This window comes from Camelina sativa, chromosome 20, assembly GCF_030686135.1.
Source record: "Camelina sativa cultivar CO46 ecotype springtype chromosome 20, ASM3068613v1".
Lineage (NCBI taxonomy): Eukaryota > Viridiplantae > Streptophyta > Magnoliopsida > Brassicales > Brassicaceae > Camelina > Camelina sativa.
This window is the reverse complement of record NC_141899.1, coordinates 4,366,857-4,384,950: the sequence shown is the minus strand read 5'-3', so window position 1 is coordinate 4,384,950 and position 18,094 is coordinate 4,366,857. Positions and strand designations below refer to the sequence as shown.

At 40.3% G+C, this 18,094-nt stretch overlaps 3 protein-coding genes and 1 pseudogene across 9 annotated transcripts; 2 read left to right on the top strand and 2 right to left on the bottom strand.

Moving 5' to 3' along the window:
* Nucleotides 1–207: 207 nt before the first annotated feature.
* LOC104772205 (glutathione S-transferase T3-like) lies at nucleotides 208–1,270 on the bottom strand (annotated as a pseudogene).
* A 1,462-nt stretch (nucleotides 1,271–2,732) lies between these two features.
* LOC104769320 (trafficking protein particle complex II-specific subunit 120 homolog) lies at nucleotides 2,733–7,946 on the bottom strand. 2 transcript variants are annotated; one of them, XM_087505125.1, is made up of 10 exons: nucleotides 7,395–7,946; nucleotides 7,088–7,294; nucleotides 6,804–6,986; nucleotides 6,536–6,645; nucleotides 6,391–6,450; nucleotides 5,919–6,207; nucleotides 5,445–5,734; nucleotides 4,335–5,215; nucleotides 3,316–4,221; nucleotides 2,733–3,200 (listed from the first exon to the last, which is right to left on the bottom strand). In XM_087505125.1, the coding sequence occupies exons 1-10, from the start codon at nucleotides 7,803–7,805 to the stop codon at nucleotides 2,977–2,979; spliced, it is 3,561 nt and encodes a 1,186-aa protein (XP_087361251.1). In that variant the 5' UTR covers nucleotides 7,806–7,946; the 3' UTR covers nucleotides 2,733–2,976. The 2 variants fall into 2 exon arrangements, with proteins under 2 accessions (XP_087361251.1, XP_087361252.1); XM_087505126.1 differs by having other exon boundaries at nucleotides 7,076–7,294; nucleotides 7,395–7,925.
* An 83-nt stretch (nucleotides 7,947–8,029) lies between these two features.
* LOC104769319 (aberrant root formation protein 4) lies at nucleotides 8,030–12,640 on the top strand. 6 transcript variants are annotated; one of them, XM_087505132.1, is made up of 13 exons: nucleotides 8,030–8,164; nucleotides 8,381–8,542; nucleotides 8,646–8,768; nucleotides 8,919–8,991; nucleotides 9,194–9,364; nucleotides 9,475–9,534; nucleotides 9,629–9,779; nucleotides 9,896–10,224; nucleotides 10,307–10,378; nucleotides 10,799–10,876; nucleotides 11,138–11,296; nucleotides 11,690–11,741; nucleotides 12,213–12,640. In XM_087505132.1, the coding sequence occupies exons 5-13, from the start codon at nucleotides 9,344–9,346 to the stop codon at nucleotides 12,458–12,460; spliced, it is 1,170 nt and encodes a 389-aa protein (XP_087361258.1). In that variant the 5' UTR covers nucleotides 8,030–8,164; nucleotides 8,381–8,542; nucleotides 8,646–8,768; nucleotides 8,919–8,991; nucleotides 9,194–9,343; the 3' UTR covers nucleotides 12,461–12,640. The 6 variants fall into 6 exon arrangements, with proteins under 6 accessions (XP_087361258.1, XP_087361257.1, XP_087361254.1 ...); XM_087505131.1 differs by having other exon boundaries at nucleotides 12,201–12,640; XM_087505128.1 differs by having other exon boundaries at nucleotides 8,036–8,164; nucleotides 9,194–9,360; nucleotides 12,225–12,640.
* Nucleotides 12,641–12,780: 140 nt separating this feature from the next.
* LOC104769317 (uncharacterized) lies at nucleotides 12,781–13,919 on the top strand. Its single transcript, XM_087505134.1, has 2 exons — nucleotides 12,781–12,915; nucleotides 13,059–13,919. The coding sequence occupies exons 1-2, from the start codon at nucleotides 12,862–12,864 to the stop codon at nucleotides 13,542–13,544; spliced, it is 540 nt and encodes a 179-aa protein (XP_087361260.1). The 5' UTR covers nucleotides 12,781–12,861; the 3' UTR covers nucleotides 13,545–13,919.
* The last annotated feature ends 4,175 nt before the right edge of the window (nucleotides 13,920–18,094 follow it).

Below are 18,094 nucleotides of genomic sequence, written 5' to 3'. Positions count from 1 at the left end.
CCAGATTAGAACAACATCAGTAGATTCATTTAATATATAACATGAAAGAAACTTAGATAGATTCAGATTATAACAAATGTTAAAACATGATAGACACTTAGATAGATTCAGATAATATAGAACATGAAAGAACAACATAAGTAGATTCATTTAATATAGAACATGAAAGACACTTAGATAGAATACAAAGCCGAGTTACAAAGACGAGTTACATTGCATACAATGCATACAAACAACAAACAGGAAATACTAGAAACAAACACTATCTTGGTGACAAACAACAAAAGCCGAGTTATTATTAGAAATACTGGGACACTATCTTGTTCATGATAACTTCTTCACTCGCATTCAAGGGTTCCTTTTTGGCTAAGAGTGTCAAGGATGGCCAGCTTTTGTAGTTTCTCCTTCTCAGCCAATTCCTCTTTCTTGACATCCCACATGCTCTTATACTCAGCAAGAGTCTTCACGTTAGACGCCGATGCATTGTTTCTCTTTGCCTTCGCAGCCTTGATCCCTTCTGGCCTTATCTCACACTCCTCAACATTGCAGCTTGATGATTGTGAACCTTCGGTGGCTGGTTTCCTCTTTGTTGCAGGCTGAGATGGGGGCGTGTTAATAGTGTTAAGGTTGAGCCATTTCTGCTCAAACCGTAACAGATACCAGCAATGTTCTAGGTTAAACCTCTTATTATGCGCACCAAAGTATATATCATGTGCATTCTTTAAGATATCAGATTGAGAATGACCAGAGCTGTTCAGTCTCTCCGCTGCTGCGAATGCCGCACAGAACTTGTTCACTTGGTCATTTATCTTATGCCACCGCTGCTTGCAATGTGTCATCAGCATCTGTTCACCACCATTCCTTGCATGAGGAGAGTCAGCATAGTACCGGCTAATCCTTTTCCAGAAGCTTCCTAGCTTTTGTTGATTTGCGACAACGCATCCTTTGAAGTGTTGAGCCATGCGGAGATCAACACTTCATCATCAGCAGGTGCCCATTTCTTTCTCTCCTTTCGCTCCAATGGTGTTTCTTGAGAAAGAGTTGGCGCCTCAGAAGATTGGGAGCTGTGCGGAGGCATTTGGGAGCTGCTCTGACCAGAAGGTGGAAAACTATCCCATCGCAAGTTTTCAACATTATTCCCACCTTCTTCTTGACTGTTAAGCAGGTTTATGTATGTAGAAGACTGATAAAAAGGATCCATATGAAGAGGAGGGATTAGAGAATGAGTAGAAAATGAGAAGAGTATAGAATGAGTTGCGAAAAGAATGGATAAGCGAGTAGAAAATGGGAAGAGTATAGAATGGATAAGCAAGTTGAAAGAGATTTATAGTGGAAGAAGAAATTTTAAAAGGGGTTATGATAGAATGAAGATGGTTGGGGTTTAGTAGGTTAAAAGTTAAGTGGCAATAAGTAACAAAACATAAAGACCTAACAACCAATGTCTAATCACAATTTATGACAAGTACACTTCACAAATGCATTCAATTTATGTGACTAAACAAGAAACTATGAACAAACCAGCTAGTTCGAATACAGCTAAGACCATACAACTATGAAATAAAAAACCCCTCTGTCCAATTTAGATCATACATAAGAAACGCAACAAGAACAATGAATCATCATCATCGTAATATGACAAGACCATAGAATAAAAATCATGAGAGTTTAATTTGAAGATGCAGTTGTAGAATAAAAATCATGTAGAAACCATAGAATAAAAACCATAGAATAAAAACCACAATGAATCATCATCATCGATATATGATTGAGTTGTAAAATAAAAACCATAGAATATGTATACTATGTGATGAGATCATGAGAGTTTAGTTTAAGTTTAGTATAGAATACGTATACTATGAGATGATAAAATCATCATCATTGAAGATTGAGTTGTAAAAAAAATCATCATTGAGTTTTTATTGAGTTTAGTTTGAAGGTTAAACCTCTTAGATAGATATGTATACTATGTGATGAGATCATGAGAGTTTAACTTGAAGATTGAGTTGTAGAAAAAATCATCTTGAATAAATCAAGTTTCCATCTTTGCATAGAATCCTTATGTTGAGTTAAAACCATAGAATAAACTACGCTAAATCAAAAATCAAACAATAGTCGATTGAATCAAGCTAAACACAGAGTTAATCAGATAACCCTAATTCGATAATAATCGATAACCCTATTTCGACAAACACGGTTAATCAGCGAAACTATAATCAGCAAAATCTTAAATTGGATGAAGAAAAATACCTTATTTTAGACGATTGAACCGCCGGACAAGCTTCGTGAGAGACAGTGGATCGTCGCGGCTGAGATCTACAATGGTCTTCTCGTCTCGGCTTCGGGAGACACAGAACAGCTCGACTGTAGATCGGACCACCTTCGGGATAGAGAGAAGATCGGCTACCGGAATTCGTCGACAACTTCCGGAGATATGATCGGCTCACCTTCGGAACCCACAGAGATGGAATCGCCGTCGAGGTATGAGAGAAACTCGAAAAGTTTTTTCTCGAAATTTTTTTTTTCTGTTTACCCTAGACAATTTCTCTTTCCAATCAGAATGAAACACGTGGCCAAGTCGACGAGAGAAAAAACGTCCCCGTTGAGAATACGTTTTTTGGTTAATGGGCTATTTTCGATTTATTTTTAATCCAAAAAACATGGGGGACGGCCCAAGTATACGGCGATGTGGATGGTTATGGTATAATCGTTTTATCATTGAAAACTGAACCTACTGAGCAGAATACAAACCATTTACTTTGAGAAGAAAGGTCTCAGAACTGAGGCCATGAAATTCCAAAAAAAAAGCATACCGTACATGCATGATGATCATATGATGCTCCAAGGCAAAAAAGAGAGAAACAGAAACACACACACAAGCATATGATATATATGACCCATTACTCGAACCATAACTTTAAATTGATTCTCGTGAAATCAACAAACATAGTAAAATGCCCAAAGCAGGTTAAAAACGGATCACAGTGCGCCTCCAACAACACGGACATGAAAAGACGGTCCACGACAAAAGATGGGTTCGTTTGGAGATGCGGTTCGTGCTCTTGCTCTGAGTACATTGTTAGCGTCTTCAATTACAGCTGCTGCTACCATCGTGTACTCTCCTGGAACAAGGAAGTAGAGTGAGAAACAGTGTCTTGCTTCTTGCAGCGGCGCAACTTCCATTGAGATTCCACTAAGAGCACCTGACAAAAGAAGTCACGGACATTTATAACTATAAGCCCACCTTCTACACACCGCTATAATGCCCGCAAAAATCTATGTCACAAAATTGTTATTACTTAACGAAAGGGATTTTACCAGCCCAGAGGACAGTGGCATCAGCTCCTTCAGTGCAGTTCTGTCCAGCTACGTCTCTGCAAGTAACACTTAGATTCAACTTGATAGCTTCGCTTGTGTTATTACGAACCAGAACCTCCATAGGAGTGACTTCATGTGACAGAACAGATCCCTTTGGAAACGGAGACTGAGCCTTTGTCTCAGAGTCCGTCTCCAAACTGTTTCTGACCAGTCTGAAACCAAATGTTAGCGGATCTGGGAGCAAAACATCCATCACTGTTGTCTGGAGAGCTGTCTGAATTGCATCCTTGATGTCCAGTTCTCCTGAGCTGTTCCTTCCTGATTGCCACCGGACTTTTATTTTAGAAATGAGATTCTTGATCAATGTGTTTATCTCAGCTTTCGTGTTCTTCTCTGAGAAGCTCGGATTTCTACTACTCGAAGGGCTACCAGGAGGAGGGTCCTTTGTGAAGAATGAACCATCAAGAACCGGTAGTTTAAAATGTTCCAATGGAATCAGTGCCCTAGCAGAATAGTCCCGGTCAATTCTTGTTTTTGGGTATTCATACTCTGGAGAATCTTGCACTGGTGAAGAATCATCTTCCTTGGCAGAGTTTTCCAGCTGAACGAAGACACTAATTTCAAAAACAACATCTGTTGGGTTAGATAACTCAAGTTCAAGAAACCGTAGTCCCCAGCTTCCCCTAAAGGGATTGATCTTGACAAGGCTGTCTGTATTGCTCTCTCTTTCAATGTCTTCATCCCGAAGGTTGTCACTCACATGAGCAGGGATTTCCATGGAAAGCAAACGAGCTTTCACAAAAGACAAACCTTGCAAAACACAAATTTGTAAGGGAACAACAAGACGTCTCCCCGGTGGCAGGACAGATTCTTTTTCCTGGGAATCCCCATTGTTAGACAACGGCCCTGTAAAAAACATGAATACACCAATGCTTTTAGTAATAGTCATCGCTGAGGCTACATGAAGCACTGCAAAAGTAAGATACATCAGACAAACACGTCAATGAAGAAATGACTACCTGCATAGTGAATAAGCAATGACGGGCTGGTTCCGTCTTTTGGTCTTCCAGTGTTACTTGCAGCGTTCCTCCCACTACTAACAGCATTGTCAGAATCCGTTGGTCCCACATGCCAAGCTTTTAAAGTCACAGGCAGAGTCACTTGTGCCCCAGGTTTCAAGGGAAGAGCAGACTGTAAAGCTTCATCTGCTATCGAGATAACAGCATCCTGATTCTTTCCAGAAAGCGAGACATGTGCCTGTACTATTGGAACTGTGCCAGCATTTGCAAAATTTATACACACCTCACGAATTTCACCTTCATATAGAATAATTGCACCATCACCACCAACAACATTAGCCACAAGGAGGGGCAATGGCGGTACAACTGAAATGTTAGGAACAAATACATGTCGTAGCTTTGCAGATCCACAGGATCTGAAAGGGTCAGAAAATACAAGTCCTTGTGCTGCTCCAAGAAGCAGATTGTCAACATCCCTGAAAACATGTTCAGTGATTACACCAAAGCAGTGAACTGTGCATCCTGGAATTGTAACTGGTCCTACTGCTGTTGGAATACCAGATAATGTGATCACTTTTGCGGAGTTAGGGGGAATGTCCACACTGACAGGAAACGCATCAAAGTTTTTTGAGTGAGCTGAGAGATAAATACTATCAATCCTTAAATCGAAGCAACAAGGATTTGCTAACTCCACTAAGACCTGAACTGGTTCACCAACCACCCAAATCAATTCCTGCTTGCTACTTTCATTGGCATCTCCTTTGCTGAAAGGAGTATAAATAAATGGCCCCGAAGGAGCAGATCCTGTCCACCAATCTTCTCTTGCTGGATTGCGTTTTACGATGTCCACTTGGGAGGAATGGAGTGGGAAAGAGAATAGCCTGAAAGATCAATTAAAATAATGCTTAAACGAACCACAAAATAAAATTTGTCAGAGTCAGCTAAGCAAATATAGAACAAGATCCTGGAATCTAAACACATATTGGGTAAATATGAAGCCAAGAGATGGATGAAAGTGATTATTAGTCTGCTCTTGTTGGTCTACTTGAAGTGTGAGAAGATTTGATAAAACATCCCTGAAAGCAAAAGGTCGACAGCTGATAAACATACCTTACAAATGGCAAGGCAGGGTCAGCACACCGAGTTCCTGAAGGCAATCTTTCCGCTGAATTTGCAAGGGAATTAGCAAGTCCATTTTGACCTGAAGGTGTAATTAGAGGATAATGCCACCTCAGAAGCCTCGCTGCAGCACTCCATGCAGCAAGGGGATCTCCAGCGCGAACAGCAGAGAGGAGTATCTCCCTAAGCACAACCATCTGCAAAGTGCTCCACTGAGACTCGAACAGTGAGACAATTGAATGATGATGCATTTTTCCAGCATCAGGTTGGCGCCCAGTTTCCTTTACCAACAAACACAAGAGAAAATATTATAGGAAAAGTAAACATCAAAGTATGATACATGGAGAAACGCCAAGATCGTGAACGGTGATGGTACTAATAAAAATTCTACGGCAAACTATGTTTATGAAGAAGGTTCAATAAACCACAAGAGGAGAAAAATAATTCTTATGCTGTCAAACTCACATTGTTAACAGAAAGTTTTGACACGGATGCCCTGCTTTGGATTCTATATGCATCAGTTGTCATAGAGAGAACTTGCATGGCACTGATAGCAGCCAATCGATTGTCTTGCTGCAAATACAATTGGGCGACCTGCCTACAGAAGAAGGCTGCTTTCCGTTGATAACCAAGCGCCCCAAATAAACGTGCTACTTCAACATACAATATGAGCCTATCACTAGCATCAATTAAGGACTTTGCACCATCGGCAGCATTGGTTAATAGCTCTACTATTTCCTTAGCCAATTCTCTCCTGTACAAAGAAGCCATTGTAATAATGATTAAGATCATAGAAATATGTGATTCAACCAGAAGGTAAGGAAAAGAGCTTCCTATTGAACAAAATCATAGCAACCACAAACTAAGCAGCGTACTGAAGGCAAAATAGGAAACAACACCATTATAATTTAAAGAAATAAAAGGCGTACAATGATACCTGCAAAGGAATCTGGCCAGTTTAAGGGTAGCTTCAAGTTCAAAGCTCAGGGGCGAAACTCTGCAAGGAAAATAGTTGATTGCTATTTCGTAGTACTAATAACTTTATTAAAGAAGAGTGCCAAACAGGTAATGCGTAGAATTACCTCTGAGCAATTTCTTGAATAAATGACTTTCTGTAGTGTAAGATAACATTAGTGTACCGATATCTAACTTCATCTTCTAAAGCCACATCCCGTTGACCCATCCGATCTACCTAATATTAAGAAAACATAATACTAAGGTGTTGTAAACAAATAAAGAGAGACAAATGAGAGCAATTTCATATTCAGTGCATTTCAGATAAAAAGTACATTCAGTATCCACTTTTTTTTGGCTATAAAAATGTAAGAACAATGCAGCATAAAGCCTTACCAGTAAGGCACAAACACTGCCTTCCAAGGCACCCGCATACCAGAAGTAATCTCCTGTCAATCTGGCCAGTTCTAGAGCAGTAGAATAGTGAGCATTGGCATCAACAGGTGAACCAGCCAACAAAGAATAGTCTCCTATCGTTTTTTGTGCACGTCCAAGCCTACGCTTTTTGGCCTTGATAACCTGCATTAGACCAAACTAAATGAGCCTAGAAGACAATGGTTATAAGCTTCCACAGGAGGAAATGAATCATAGACTAAAATATAGGACACCTAGACATGAACCTCCTCTGAGTTGAGACTAGCTTGGGAATCCAAAGGCGTCTTCAAAATTGTGCCAGCAGATTCTGCCTGAAGAACCCACTTCTCAAATTCCATTAACAGCGAAGCTGCAATATCTTGCATCATTGTTTGTAAATGAAACTCCTGTGTTTGCTTGTCAGATGGAGGAAACAAAATCAAATTTTCACCCTTCTTATCTCCATCTTCAAGCTGCACAATACAGTGCATTGATCATATAATCGTCAATTAGCTCACATTCAAAGGCTATAAGATAAGTCGCTGGTACCAAAATAGGAACTAATATACTCACTTGTGAATCGCCAGGGGAGAAGGCGAAGCAGCGACGGACAAGAGCCGATGAATAGCTTTTACAAGCCACATTAAAATTCTCAGTGACAGAGTCGAGATCAGGGGAAGAAGGACAGTGGCAAAGTCCGATCACGGCGAGAATCTTCCGATTAGACTGAAAATCCTCCCAGGGACTCGGAGGAGAACCACCAAGCACAAATTTGAACCGGAGAGAGCCAGAGTCCCAAGGCTGATTCGTAAACGGAGATTTCTGGTGCTCAGTGTAAAAAGAGCTAACAGCGGAGAGCGCGATCGTGTGATGACGGAGCAGCATCGAGTGATAGTCTCGGAGAAGCGTCTGCGGGATAGTACCGATCGGGAGGACGGCGATCCGAATGATGGACAAAGTCTCGATGCTGACGTCAGGTTCCATGGCTAGATCAGAGGAGGAGAGTTTGAAGCCAGTTAGAGGGTGAGTGCACCGGATCTGAAGGAGAGACGAATACGAGAAAGTGTGTGTGAGAGAGAGAGAGAACGTGGTTTGTTTGGATACAAGTTTTAAACTATTCGTAACAGAATTAGATTATATTGGGGCTAAGACTATTCATATAACCAAACAACCTGGTTCAAATCGCGATTATTTAAAACTCTCTCAACGAAACAGAGGCGAAATTGAAAAGCTTTTTTGGAGTTATGGAGTCGTCAACTGTTGGGAGCTCCGACTTTGAGGAGACGATTGTTACTGCTTCCCCTTCACGCCGTGTACGAGAACTTTTAGCTTTGTGCTTCAGTGTAAGTTTTCTCAACTTCTTCGGGTTGTGTAATTTTAAACGCTTCGGAGATTGATGAATACTTTAGCCGCTTCGTTAGTTTTGGAGTTCGATTGAAATAATTAATCGCTAATTAAGTGCTTAGTATCGGATTCGTGGTTTCCTGATTGGCTGTAGCGTGTTTTTGTTACTTTTGGTTTTGAAGTAATTGATTGATTTTGTGTTTTTTTTTGTTCAGTCAGGTGAAGTTGGAGGAGGAGGATTTAAAGACTTGGAGAGCGTAGTGAAAGAACTTGTCAGCTATCTGAATTGTTTGTCCGAGAACGATGAACTAGAGAATGATGTTATTGAAGTTCTTGATGAAATTTTGAAAGTTGTATCATCTCCTCAAGTAGATCAGGTACTTTGTCAGTTCTCCAATTGCTTTGGAAGCCAAAAGGAAGGATTCGTTTAACAAAATCAAGCTTATGAGTTTCCCTCATTTCATTTCATTGTCATTTCAGTTGCCGAAAGTAACTTCCAAGTTTGCAGACGTATCAAGCAGATGTTTACAGTTAGTTGAGGAAATCGTTGATCGATTTGTGGAAGCATGCAATCCACGGGACATGCTTTCAATTCTTTGTGAGGTATTAGATCTTGAATTTGATTCGGATCCAGGCTAGTTCAAGGCAGTATATATACTATTCTTAAGTTTCTCTTTTCGTACTTGGTATTTGCCTTAAGAAGATTACAAGTTTATTTGTCAAGTTGATCACTTTATGACTCTAAATGACCAGGCACTTGATGCTGCAAGGTGCTCTCTTTCACCCTCTAGTTGTTCTACTCCTTTATTACATGGGCTCTCTAAAGGTACCAGTTGAAGATTTTTCTCGTTTCTTAGATACTTATAAACTTCTGTCATAAATGTGAATTTTACCTCGAGTGTAGAAAAGTATGAATTTCCCAATAAAAATTTCTTTGAATTCTTAACCACTTTTTCTTATAGAAGATGTTAATATAGCTCTTGCAAACTGAAGCTGTGAAAAAGTTAACTCAAATTTCTTGGTTTCAGTATTTATTTCAATTCAGAGGCGTCACTTCGAGCAACTGAAGGTTGCAGTTCCAGTTGTCCTGAACGTTTTGAAGGACATTTCTTTGGAAAAAGATGTGCAAGTTGAAGATTTATTTGATAAGGCTGTAGGCATTGCCTTTTCAATCCGAGATGTTTCTTCAAAACTGGTCTGTAAGTTTGATAAATTGGCAATTGTGATTTCCTTAATCACTACCCAAATTGCTCATTCTCTAATTTGAATATTCACTCTCCTGTTTTGATATCTTTTCTTTGTTTTACAGAAGAACGAAGAAGAAGTAAAAGTCCGTTGTTTGCTCGGTCTCTATGTGATACAGATAACGGTTTGTACTTGATTCCAGCTTTGGTTCTATATATTTCTACTTTCCTCTTTTATGAGCATATATTGCCTGCAATACCTGAGATTTGATTTTGCAGGCTATTCTTTCAGTTAGCATCAGAGACAAAGCGGCCTCATGTGTTCCTCTCGTGATGCAGTTAGAACCTTTGTTGACATACTGTGGTTTAACACATCTTGGTTTAATCACGGGGAGTGATACTGAAAAATTAATGAGCACGGTTGCTGGAGGTTAATCTCAAAACTCAAAAAGAACTTTCTTCCTGATTTCAGAACTCCATCCATCCATAACACACATCATTTCTCGTGTCGCAAGATGGTTTGTCTCACGAATGTAATATGAACAGATGATGATGATTTCGTCAGCTCTTTCCCTGACATCGAATTGGGTGCATCGCTTTTACTCGTCTGGGCAAAGATCTCACAAGAGGTTGGAGAGGCTACTAATGCAGCTTTAGGAAGTGACGTAGATGAGCTTCAAAGCAATCCAGTGAAAAGGTGGCAAGCTTATGGCATGTTGAAATATATACTTTCCTCTGGAAATCTGCTCTGGGCATTTAAAAGACACACTATCGAGTTTTTGCTTGACATAACAAAAGGAGTTTCTTCATCTCAATGCAATGACGAGAAAATAGATTGTTCCCACTACACACCTAGCATCTACGCTGCTTTACAGGCATAATACTATTCTCCTTCAAATCTTTACACCGTTCAGGTTTACCAGTGTTCTAAGTGTCTGGTTTCTTTCTTTCTTCCAGGCTGTTACATTAGTGATCATGTATGCCCCAGACGCAGATCTGAGAAAAAAGACATTTGAGGCACTGAAGAGGGTAAGTAATAAACCTTGACTTAATCAATTTGGGGAAACTGATTTTGAGTGATGCAGAAATTGATTCTATAGATAACATAATCCACACAAAAAAAAAAGACAACCGAAACTTTCAAATGGCTTTTGTTTCCTATGACTTCGAAATGAGTTTGTTTCTTTAGATCTAAACTCAATATGTTTAAACAGAATTATTGTACAAATTTAAATGGTTCGTCTTGTGCTGAATCTGCTGATAATCCTTTATAAATAGAAGAGGTGTTAGCCAACTTTCACTACCCTCAGTCTATATGCCCTGTTTTCTTTCTTTATTCTTAAAATGCGTCGTTCATAAGTTTAGCGATCTATTAGGCTTGATTTATGGGTACAGAGATGACTATAAATTTCGTCTTACAATCTTTTTTTTTGGGTGTTGGTTGATTAGATTCTTTCTGATATCCCAGCTCCTGAGAGGTTTCACGTTTTAAGAGCCCTTGTCACGAATTCCCAGTCTTCCTCAATGGTTAGTATTTTTATATCCCCTCGAGCTTTATGGATAGTAAAGCATGTGACACTGCACAGATATGATGATTATGAAGATACACCTTTACATGCGTTGTCCATTCATAAACTACACAGCTTAGTGTCTCCAGTAGTCTTACGGTGCTACTACTGTTAAAGTACAAGTCAGCTACTTTTAAAATTTGTTGGTGTAATAGCTACTATTTTCCAAAAGAAAAATGGTATCTCAGTTCACTAATATTGTTTTTGCTAAATCAACCAGACAGCGATCCTTCTCGGTCTAGTTAAAGACAGCATGTGCAGCAGTAGTTTGCAAGGTACAGATTGTGCGACCGCTGATATGCATGTTATTGAGCTAGTGGAGTTGGTCTTAAGACCTCCAAAAGGTGGTCCTCCACTCCTTCCAGACCAAAGTGATGCGGTAATTGTTTTGTTCCTATATCAATTCTTGAAAAAATATATATATTTTCTCTGCATAATGTAAGCCCATATGCAATGCAGTAACATGGGTAAGGTAATTGCTTTAAGGGACATAGATATTAGATACATATATACAGAGAAAAGGTGAAAGTGCCCCTTTCTGATCAAATGAAAGTAGCATACTTTTCTCGCTAATTAAGGAATTTATGATGTTCCATTGCTAGAAGATTTGTCGTCAGTAAAACTGTGATCCAAGAATTTTCACCAGTTATAAGAATGCGAGTGTCGGATAGAAAATAGGGAGAGCTTGTTATTGTTTCTCTACTAAATATTTATAAGATCGAATATTGAGGCACATGTGTGTGACAAATAGTTTTGTGTGATGTTTGTCCAGGTTCTGGCAGCACTGAACCTCTACAGGTTTGCTTTGTTATTTAATCCAAGAGGTAAATTTAACTCAAATAAATGGAAGAATTGTACTTTGCTTTATCTCACTTCATTCCAAGTAATTCCTAAAATTTTACGAGTTGGTATTTGAAATTAATAGTAGGTGTTTCAAATCACAAGTTGCTGGATAGTGTTTTGTGTTTTGTTGACTCGAAAATCGAAGTAGCCTGCAAGTTACGTGAACTTAAATAAACCAGTTATTGATCCATGATGAAAGTGTCTCACAAGATATAGCATGCGATATCTTTTTGTTTCGGATTAACGTGAATCATATTGTCTGTTGCAAGTATTCACACTTGTACATACAAATGACGTGTTTTAAGCTCTTTTGGTATATGAAATTGTCTGCAGATGCGTGTTAAGTATATATGTCTATATTTTGCGTCTGTAAATGTAATGTTATGCAAATCAGTAACACATTTAATCTTTCTTGTTCTTGTTGTTGTATATCTGACAAGGCAAAATTACAGAAAATGAAGCAGGTAAAGAGAGGAGCAGAGTAGGCAGTGAAGTTTTGTCAAAGAAGAATCTGGAGAAAGCGTACAAAGAGTGGCTTCTGCCTCTTCGAACTGTTGTGGGCTGCAGCATCGCTGAGAACGTCAAGGAGGATCACGGTCACGAATCTTCATTTGACAGTGTATGCCTTCTGAACCCAATTGAATCGGTTCTATATAGATGCATCGAGCTCGTGGAAGAAAAGTTGACGAGTCATGTGTAAAAAAACTAAACAATCGTGAGCACCACAGTCCTGCTTTATGTGTTAACGTTGGGTGTTACAAAAATTTCTGCCTGATGTTTTATTGACATTTCCCTGTAACTTTGGTTATTCCAAACTCAATCGTGGCACTTTGATAGATCAAATCATATCTATTGAGGAAGTTTTTATTGTCACACAAAACCATCTGAAACTTTTGATATTGAAATCTTACCGAACCACCAATAAAAATCTTTAAAATCTTTCAATAGTTATTCTTGAAATAATCCACCAAAGTTTTGAAATCTATCAAAATATTTTAAAACCGTTGTCTAATATAACCGCCGTCCTTGGTGAGCACGCTTTGTTTGACAATAAAAACTCAGTTTACTGAAGCGAATCAGGATCACCAGCGGATAAACAAAATGTCTCCGTTTCTCTCCAAACTCCCCAAGCTCTCTCCTCAGAAAGATTCTCAGGTAAGTATTAAAAGAGAGAGAGAGAGAGAGACAACTTCTTTGTTCCTTTTCGTTGATCTCTTAAATGTTTTGGTATATATATTTTATTTACTTTTGGTTGTGTTGTGAGATCGATCTTTCTTCTCTCTTTTGTGTTTGAGCAGATTAGCCTTCGTTTGTTTTCATCTTCCATAGACCGTCTTGCACCCTATTTGGTCTTCGGCAAAAATCGTTTTGGAGATGACATAAGATTTCTCGATATTTCCACCACAGAATTAATAACTACTGACAAGAAGATCCCTAGTGAGTTGCTAGAGGCAAAATCAACAATCGGAGCATCCCAAGGATGGGTCGCTACCCTAAATGATGAGACCATGGACAGCTCCACTCAACCACACGAACATGAGGAGCAGTTTGAACCAGAGGAAGCACCGGAGGAGCAGCTTGAACCAGAAGAAGCACCGGAGGAGCAGCTTGTACCAGCAGAAGCAGCGGAGGATGCACTAATCGTTCCGGCGGGTCCTATAACAAGGTCACGGTCCAAGAGGTTCAACCAAACTATCAGTGGACTACTCAAGGAGCTGGACAAGAACCAAGAAGACATGGCTCAAACCACTATGACGTTGCTCACAGCTCAAGGTGCTCGGTAAAGGGTAAAATGTTGCTTTGGTGCTCTTTTTCCCTTGGTCAAGTTTTGTCCCATTGGGTTTTCTTGACAAGGTTTTTAATGAGGCCTAAATAACATTTTCAAGCCCCTTTGCCAGTCCAATTCGTGGTCCAAGGTTCCCCACAAAGGACTTGGCCCATTTTCTATCTCTTTCTCATTCAAACTTTGCATTTATTGCTTTGTAATTTCCAAGAATTTGTGCATGAGCTTGCATGAGTGTGGACTCTTGCATGAGCTCCACCTCTTCTCTTCTAGATCCTTCTCCTTCGTCCCCCTTCTCCTATTTAAAGACTTTGTATCTCTTCTTTGTTTTTCATCAAACATTTTAATCAAAAACCTTACTTTTACTTGTTTGATCTGAGAAGTGTGTAATATCTTCTCAACTTGTTTTCTTCTTAGTGTGTAATATCTAAGTTGAACTCGAGCTTGAAGTCTAAGAGATTTTCATCTCTCTTGGAAGTTCACTTCAATCCCCCTTTCTATCCGCTGCATCATTTCACCATTTCATCTCTTTCAATCCGCTGCATAATCAACCCCCTTCACCTTCCATTTGTCCGATCTATTGCATCTTTGGTCTCTTGATCTTCATCAGTCCGATCCATCTCCTTCAGAGCCTTGCAAAAGTGTGTTCTTGGGAGCAGATTCCTCTCCAGGAGTCTATCATGTGGTATCAGAGCAACCACTCTGCAATCAGGTTTTGAATTCCAATCGGCACTTTCTTTTATTTTCAGATCTGTCGTTCATCTTGCGAGAATTTTATTAAATGTTTTACTCGTTCAAAAATTATAAACTCAACTGTGTTAGAACCAGGAACGAGTCTAGTATTTTTGAAAATTGATTTGAGAATTTTTGGATTCGTTTTCATAATTTTCCCAGATCTGTTTTCATTTACGTGTTTTTAGAACTATTTACTGGTGGATCTTTGTTTTTCTTTTCAGGTACCATGGTGACATCAGAAGAGGAAGAGTCATCTACATCTAGTCTTGAAAGGAAGATCCTTAAGTCAGTCACCGCAGCTATGACAACCATGATTGATGCTAGACTTGGCACTCTACACTTGAATCAACCAAACCCGGAAGCAAATCAGCGTCAAAGGTAGAACCAGGAGGAACCAAGGCAAGACGACGAAACCAGGCGGTATTATAGCCACGGTTCTTCACACAGCAGTCAGCGGAGGCGTAGACGTGAACGTCCAGTACCAAGAGATCCGTTGGGAGGTCTTAAGTGCAAGATCCCAGCCTTTCACGGAACCAGCAACCCGGATACCTACTTGGAGTGGGAACAGAAAATCGAGTTAGTGTTTGTTTGTCAAGAGGTCACCGAGGTCAACAAAGTTAAACTAGCCGCAACCGAGTTCTACGACTATGCTCTAAGTTGGTGGGATCAGCTTGTTACCAGCCGCAGACGTACCGGAGACATGTCGATCGATATATGGAACCAGCTGAAAGCCGTCATGCGAAGGAGATTTGTGCCGAGTTATTATCACCGCGATCTTCATCAACGTTTGAGGAACTTAGTCCAAGGAAGCAAGACTGTCAAAGAGTACTTCAAGGAAATGGAAACCCTATTGCTAAGAGCTGATGTTCATGAAGATGGAGAAACTATGATGTCGCGATTCATGGGAGGTCTCAACCGCGAAATCCAAGACCGTCTAGAAACCCAGCACTATGTGGAAATTGAGGAGATGCTTCACAAAGCAGTCATGTTCGAATAGCAAATCAAGAGGAAGAACTCTCGATCCAGCTACAGCACCGCTAAGACCAGCTACAGCTCAGGAAAGTCAAGTTATCAAAAGGAGGACAAGCCCGACTACCGGAAGGACTACAAGCCATTCGTCAAGCCAAAGCCATTTGAGTCCGACCCGAAAGGTAAGGGTAAGGAAGTGATCACGAGGACAAGGGATATTCGTTGCTTTAAGTGTCAAGGACTTGGGCATTACGCAAGCGAATGTGTAAACAAAAGGATCATGGTTCTTAAAGATAATGGCGAGGTAGAATCTGAAGAAGAGCGTTCGGAAAACGACTCTGCGGAAGAAGGTTTGGAAGCCCCAGCTAAAGGAGAGCTGCTTGTTGCTAGGAGATCATTGAGTGTTCTAACCAAATCAGAGGAGCAAGCGCAAAGGGAAAACTTGTTCCACACGCGATGTATTGTCAAAGACAAGGTATGTAGCTTGATTATTGATGGTGGAAGTTGTACTAACATTGCAAGCAGGACTATGGTGGAAAAGCTTGGCTTAGAAGTGCTCAAACATCCAAAACCATATGCGCTTCAATGGCTCAACGAAAAAGGTGAGATGTCCGTTAAGGAGTAAGTCAAGGTGCCGCTTTCTATTGGTAAGTATCAGGACGAAATCATGTGTGACATACTTCCGATGGACGCTAGCCACATTCTTCTTGGACGTCCATGGCAATCAGACCGACAAGTTCACCATGATGGTTTCACCAACCGACACACCTTTGAGCACAATGGCCGAAAGACGACTCTCGTTCCCATGACGCCGCATGAAGTCTACCTAGACCAGCTGAGCATGAAACAGCGAACCGCCAAACAAACTGAACCAACCGATAACAAGGGTAAGAGCAAGGTAAGTCATAATAGTTTGCTATTTGTTTATAAAGAAACTCTTGCTTGTTCTACTAACCCCGAACCGGTGCTACCGAGTAAAGTTGAGTTGGTTTTGCAAGAATATAGTGATGTGTTTCTGGAGGATAATCCCATTGGTCTGCCACCAATCCGAGGGATCGAACATCAAATCGACTTTGTGCCGGGAGCCGCTCTACCGAACCGACCAGCCTATCGCACCAACCCAACCGAAACAAAGGAGCTTGAAAGACAAGTGAACGAGCTGATGGACAAAGGACATATTCGAGAAAGCATGAGTCCGTTCCAGTGTTGCTAGTACCAAAGAAAGATGGGAGTTGGCGAATGTGCGTGGACTGCCGAGCAATCAACAATATAACAGTTAAGTATCACCATCCTATCCCTAGATTAGATGATATGCTTGATGAATTGCATGGCTCTAGCATCTTTTCTAAAATTGATCTTAAAAGTGGATATCATCAAATCCGTATGAAAGAAGGTGATGAGTGGAAAACGGCTTTTAAAACCAAACAAGGGTTATATGAATGGTTAGTCATGCCGTTTGGGTTAACTAATGCGCCTAGCACTTTCATGAGATTGATGAATCATGTCCTTAGGAAGCATATTGGTATATTTGTTGTGGTCTATTTTGATGACATTTTGGTTTATAGCAAGAACTTAGAAGATCATGTCATGCATCTTAGACTTGTTTTAGATTTGCTTCGCAAGGAAAAACTTTATGCGAACTATAAGAAGTGCACCTTTTGCACAGATAATCTTGTTTTCCTAGGCTTTGTTGTGAGTGCAGATGGAATCAAGGTAGATGAGGAGAAAGTCAAGGCAATCAGAGATTAGCCAAGTCCTACCAATGTGAGCGAGGTGAGGAGTTTTCATGGCCTAGCAGGGTTCTACCGACGGTTTGTCAAGGACTTCAGCACTATTGCCGCCCCACTCACGGAAGTGATTAAAAAGGACGTTGGTTTCAAATGGGAAGCAGCATAGGAAAATGCCTTCCAGGCCTTGAAAGAGAAGCTCACTAATTCCCCTGTTTTAATTCTTCCAAATTTTATGAAAACTTTTGAAATTGAGTGTGATGCCTCAGGGATAGGCATTGGAGCTGTTTTGATGCAGGATCATAAGCCCATAGCGTTCTTCAGTGAGAAGCTAGGAGGAGCGACACTCAATTATCCGACCTACGACAAAGAGCTTTACGCTTTGGTCCGAGCCCTACAAACGTGGCAACACTATCTCTGGCCGAAGGAGTTTGTCATTCATACTGACCACGAGTCTCTTAAGCACCACAAGGGTCAATAAAAGCTCAACAAACGTCATGCGCGGTGGGTCGAACTCATTGAAACATTCCCATATGTTATCAAGTACAAAAAAGGTAAGGATAATGTCGTTGCCGACGCATTATCTCGCAGGTATGTTTTGCTTACTTCTTTGGATACAAGATTGCTTGGTTTTGAGCAAATAAAAGACTTGTATGCTGATGATTCTGATTTTAGCAAAATATTTCAATCTTGTGAGAAGTTTGCCTTTGGAAAATATTATCGCCATGAGGGTTATCTGTTCTTTGAAAATAAACTTTGTGTGCCTCACTCTTCTTTGAGAGAATTGTTTCTAAGGGAAGCACATGGAGGAGGCTTAATGGGACACTTTGGTGTTGCTAAGACTTATAAGGTGATGCAAGAACATTTCCACTGGCCGCACATGAAACAAGATGTTGAACGCCTATGTGAACGGTGTGCGACTTGCAAACAAGCTAAGGCTAAGGTTCAATCCCACGGTTTGTATACCCCCTTTACCTATTCCTTTGCATCCTTGGACTGATATATCTATGGATTTTGTGGTTGGATTGCCTAGGACTAGGGCAGGTAAGGATTCTATTTTTGTGGTGGTTGATCGCTTTTCTAAAATGGCGCATTTTATTCCTTGTCATAAAACTGATGA